This window comes from Pundamilia nyererei, unplaced genomic scaffold, assembly GCF_000239375.1.
Source record: "Pundamilia nyererei isolate P.nyererei 1_Seehausen unplaced genomic scaffold, PunNye1.0 scaffold00017, whole genome shotgun sequence".
Taxonomy (NCBI): Eukaryota; Metazoa; Chordata; class Actinopteri; order Cichliformes; family Cichlidae; genus Pundamilia; species Pundamilia nyererei.
The window spans coordinates 2,365,570-2,371,348 of NW_005187418.1; the positions used below are offsets into that span (position 1 = coordinate 2,365,570).

General features: G+C 37.4%; 1 protein-coding gene across 1 annotated transcript; it reads left to right on the forward strand.

Annotated features, from left to right (window-relative positions):
* Positions 1-447: 447 nt before the first annotated feature.
* Positions 448-3,955, forward strand: LOC102196595 (uncharacterized). The gene is given in 7 exon segments (XM_074312079.1): positions 448-522; positions 755-832; positions 1,851-1,955; positions 2,036-2,078; positions 2,175-2,357; positions 2,459-2,728; positions 3,549-3,955. Coding segments are annotated over 7 exon segments (1,161 nt in total).
* The last annotated feature ends 1,824 nt before the right edge of the window (positions 3,956-5,779 follow it).

Below are 5,779 nucleotides of genomic sequence, written 5' to 3' on the forward strand. Positions count from 1 at the left end.
TGTGTTTAATCTGAACTCAGTAACTTGCAAATCAAATGATCAATTATTGTTGTTGAAGTTGTTTTTAATTAAAAAAAGGAGCAAAAATAGCAAAGTCTGCAGATTTAATTAAATCTAAATATATTGAATTGGTTGAATTGACTTGTAATTTTTATTTTCTTTGTCCTTTTCTTTATGTATAAATATAAACCGTATCTAAATTTGTTTCTGTCATAAAACCCAAGCCTTTAAAAGCGTTTTTCCTCAATTAATTCCAACATCTCGCACTAATGATATGTGATAAAAAAATAAAACCAAAGCTTCGAGCATCTGGTCACAAATTGTTTGTTTCTCCAATAAACACTGACATTTGTACAGTGTTTTGTCGGGATTTATTCAACGAGTAAATGAGAAAGCATTTAAATGTCATCTTTTACATAACTATTGTGTAACTGTTGTTATCCCCAGATGGTTGTCTTAGCTCTGGCCATGTTCGTAGCATTGTCATCTTGTGCAGTTGGTTGCTCGGGGAACACAAATTCTGTGAGTATGAGCTTTGTTCATTGATGTTATGAAGCTAGAAGGCAGATGGAACAATACAAAAAAAAACATTTATTATGCAACAAAAGTTTTCCCCAGATGTTATTTAGCACAGACAGAACTGTGCCGAGCTCTTGTCACACTGAGCTCGTAGAGAGAATAGAACATCACGATATGTTTAATATCAATTACTTCAATTTGTCGTTTGAGAAAGTTTTTGTTTCTTCTTTTCCAGTCTGAACTCAAACTTTGGCGCGTAGAAGATCAACCTTTGTCTGTGCAACTAGCTGCTATTTTCAAGGTGATGCAATGAGCTATTACACAATTAGGGCAACAAAATTAATAAACAAGTCTGTTGATTAACCATTCTGTTAAATAATTTTTCGTTTATTAAAAAATAAAAAAAATAAATGACATTTTAAAATCTTTTCTTTTAAATTTTAAGAAATTGTGACCTGTATTTTTCACCTTTTTTGATGTTATAGACCAGACACTTTATTGGTAAATAAAGTAAGAAACTAGGCAGGCTAATTATTCACTATTCTTTAAATCTTATTTTTTTATGAACATCAGGCCTTCATCTTAGCGAAGGGTCCCTGCAGGCCAAAAACGTTTGATTATATTACCCAATTCATCTACTTTAAAAAATTATTTTATTTATATCAACTGCCAATTTTGCATCAATAAAGTCAAGGTGGAAATGTTGCTTCAAATGCTTGTTTCCATTTTCTGTGTGTTAAAATCTGTTTTTATTTTTTACTTGATTTTTCAGACATTTAGTAGGAAATCACTAGAATTTGCCTTAAAATGAATTGCAGTGGGCTTTGCTTTTTTAATGGTAAATGGAGTGGTTCTTATAGAGTGCCTTGCTTTCCACAAAGTGGATCAAACCACTAACCTTAGGATTTGTAGACTACCTGCACTACCTTATGAGCTACGACCATTGCATTAAAGCTTTTATTAAAGCACAAGATAAAATAAAAAACATAAATAAATTATACACATCTACAACAATCCAGCCTTCTGCAAACAAATCCTCAAATCCAAACCAGCCTTTTACAAGAGTACTGTATATACAGTATACATAGTCATATATAGATATGCATGTATTTGTACACACATACACATTTATTCATTCCTTTTCTTTATCTTCTTGTTTCTATAGTGACATAGGTATAGGTAACTTCTATAAATTACCGCACAGTTACTACTCTGACTCTGTATGTATTGGACACAATCTGGAGCATCTGGACCCACTATTTTTATTATTATTATCATTATTATGTAAATCCCTAAAAATCCGAATTATTATTATTTTATCTGTCAATGAGACTGCAGCATGTCACTCGTTCTAAAAATGCTCACTATTGCAGGAGATGGAGAGCCTGAAGTGTGAACAAACAACACTTCAGCAGCAGCACAATGCTCTGACTCAGGTAGCCTCTATATAACTCCTTACAATCTGTCTCCATACTGAGCACCAGCTACTGAATGTGTTATTTTTTTTCATGCGCAGATGCATATATCAAGCCATCAGAAAAGAGCTCAGAAGAAAGTAGGTCAGTGAATAAAATAATCTGCATTCTTTACTCAAAATAAATCTATTTTCAACACGCACTCTTAATTCAATATGTGCTGCAATCTCTCTTCTCAAGCAGGAACACACATCCTCACTTACAGTCCAAATTACATTGAGGTTGATAACTTTCAGTCATCTGTGGAAGATGCAAGAAGACGAGGTGACCCCTGTTTCCACTACACGGTCCTAGATCAGACCTGGCGCGCCACCAACACCACCAGCAAGCTGAAGATGTGTGATCGGCAAGTAGACTGGAAAGGTAACCGACTGCACTTTCTTTATATGTAGCATGCACCTATTTCACTAAAAGCAGCAATGGCATTTCAAAAAACAGAATAAAATTTTCATCTTCTATTGGAGGGTGGTACCGTCTTTTCTACAAGGGTAAAAGTCTGCAGATGCCTGAGAGGTGCGTCCCTGTGAACAACTGTGGCACCAACTCCCCGCTGTGGCTGTCCGGGCCTCATCCAAGGATCAGGGATGGTATTGTGACCCGCAATGTCTGCGGCACTTGGAACAAAAGATGCTGTGCTTTCCATTCCACCCCCATCAAAGTCAAGAAGTGCCCGGGCAACTATTACGTCTATCAGTTCACTAAGCCAACATCCTGTTATTTGGCTTACTGTGCAGGTATAAATGAAAAAATGCATTAATATTGTGCACATTTGTGGGAGCGTTTGGCTTTTGGATGCTGAAAAATTAAGAAATTAAACATCCACTTTCACCCACAATCCATATTTATCCTGATTGCTGCAAATGTATACCTTTTGGAACAGTCTAATTCCTGCTAAGAGCAGTGCTTCTTAGAGGCCTTTTCGAATGTTGCTGAATGTGTGTTCTCAGACGTCAACACGCTTGTGTGCGGGCGATGCAGGAGAAACCAGTCCTGTGTGAGCAGAGATAAGATTAACTGGAGATGCAAGACAAACAGAAGTAAGTAAAGTTTTTGTCAGTTTGAATGTGTCATACTAACGTTTACGCTGAAGGGATGGAAGGCCTTGGATGTCTGGGGCTTTTATTCTTCTCTGTTTGGTGACAGCGTTTCTTTGTCAATCGTAATGCAACTTATTGAATACTAACATTGATTAATATGGGCAATCAGGCACAAATAGTTGCATGTATTATTGTACAGCACTAATTTGTTACTAGTTTGTATCTATATAAATACAAAAATTCAACATACAAAAGCTTCATTAAACAACTGTGTTCAAACATTTGTATTACTTTAAGAAACATTAAGAGACAGGTGAAGTCTTCCTTTTTTGCTCCTCAAACTTTAATTGTAAGCAAAGCTGGAGAATCTGCTACATAGTTTGTGTAAGAATGATTAAGATATTATCCTGTGTTTTCCATAATACACCTACAAAAGCCTCTCTTTATTAAGAAATTGCTGCAAGGTATATATCTATTTGTCTTTGTAATAATACTAATAAGATTACCTGCTCTTCAGTGTCTTCCCAAAAGATCCACTTCTTTGCGTCTTACCCAGCCCAAATCAATGGCAAACTGAACAGGATCAAGTACAGCAAGGTGCTGGTGAATGTGGGCCGAGCCTTCGACAGGAGGACTGGTGTGTTCAGGGCTCCCGTCAAAGGAATCTACCAGTTCTTCTTCTCCACTCAGACAACCATTAAGGGCCTTAAAACCGATCTGTGGCTAGTAATAAATAATTACTGGGTGGCCGTTTCTCGTGCACATGTTCCCCGTTCCTACAGTGTTGGAAGCACATCTACATACATGACTTTCCTCCGCAGAGGGGCTTCAGTCTATGTCACCCACAACTGTGGTAACTCCTGGGCCACTGCTGCATCCATGACGATTACATTTGGAGGCTCACTGCTTTTACAAAGTAAATAATATACACCTCTGATGTTTAAAATGGTGCTCATTGATGTCGCGTGTCACTTTTATTTGTTTTTGTATTTTAGCAAAGAGGAGATAAGGAAAAAGTTTGTTCTTTCTGTCAACAGATTCACGGTTGTTGTAATTTATTTCATTATTTTTGCTAATGCTAACTCGTGCTAAATCAACCAGTTCCACTGTATTAACTACTCTGGAGTGCCAGCTAAATGTCTGCTTTGATGATTAAATGAAAATATTAATATTAAAAAGACTTAAGAGTGATGTTATTATCTAAATTCATCATTATTGCAATTTATACATTCATTTAAAATTCACTTTCAACTCAGTTTTATTTATAAAGCCTCAAAACTCAGCAAGGCACTTTATTTGGTAAGAAATCCCAACAAGCACTATGTGACAGCGGGAAGAAAAAGCTTTTCTCAACAGGAAGAAGCCTCCAATAGAACCAGTCTAAGAGAGGGCGAGCCATCTGCTGTGAACGGCTGGGGATGGAAGGAAAGAGAAAAAGGGGAGCATAGGTAGACAGGACAAAACACAGAGGATGGGAGACAGACGTGCAGCAGTAATAGCAGGAGCAGTAGCCATAATACAAAGTGGTGAGGAGAGTAGAAATGTGCTGTCTGGTACAGGACGTCCTCCAGCAGCCTGTGTCTACAACAGCATAAAAAGTGATGCTTGAGTCACCTGATCCCACTCTAACTATAAGCTTTATCAAAAAGAAAAGTTATAAGTCTAATCTTAAAAGTGGAGAGGATGTCTGTCTCCCAAATCCACAGGCAAAGAGCTGATAGCTGAAGGCTCTGCCTCCCACTCTACTTTCAGAAATTATGAGAACCACAAGTAAGAGAGCAAAGTGCTTCGTTAGGGTAATATTATGTTATGTACTCTTTAAGATATAATGGTGCCTGATTATTCAAGGTTGTGTATATGAGGAGAAAGATTTAACAGGGAGCCAGTGAAGACAAGCCAGCATAGAGGAAATATAGTCTCTCTTTGCAGTTCCTGCTGCTATCCCCACTGCAGCATTTTGGATTAATTGGAGGCTTTTCACGGAACTTTCGGAACAACCTGATATTAAAAAATAGTAATAGTTCAGGCTAGAAGTAATAAATGCGTGAACTAGTTTTTCAGCATCACTGAGGCAGGATAATTGTAATTTTAATAATATTACTCAGATGAAAGAAAGCAATTCTACATATTTTTTTTAATGTTTTTGGCATATACTGATCAAAAATGACTCCAAGATTACTACACATGGAGCTGTTGGAGGCCAAGGATTTTAGGGCCAAATATAGAAGTAGGAAAGGGTGGAGTTTTCAGTGGTAAGCGTCATTAAAAGCCATTTACGTCTGTTTTACACAAGGTGGCGCACTAATATCAGAGTAAGCCTAGTGAGAAGCCGGCGGCACTTAAAGTGTTCAGCTTCTTTTACAGGAGGTTTCATTCAGGAGGCAACGTTAAGATACAGCATAGGAGGGAAAACCTAAAAAATAATGTTTTATTTATCACAGGTTATTTGATAATTAATCCAGTGAATGACTCGTTGTCTACATAACTGTAGGTCTACTTTTCATTCATATCATCTTGAGAAAATCTTACTGAGACCCAGTTTTCCCTTTTATGGTAAAAGAGGGCATCATTAAAGTGAGGCCAAAAACATTATGGTTTTCCTCCGAGTGTTTAACAGCTTAGAGGTGGCGTCGTCATTGCTGAAATATGTATCAGAAACTGGTGGAGCGGTGGTCTACAGAAATATTTGCAATGCTTTTCAACTTACACATCGCTGCCTGACCAACACCTCTCCACAGGGCGGGGGCG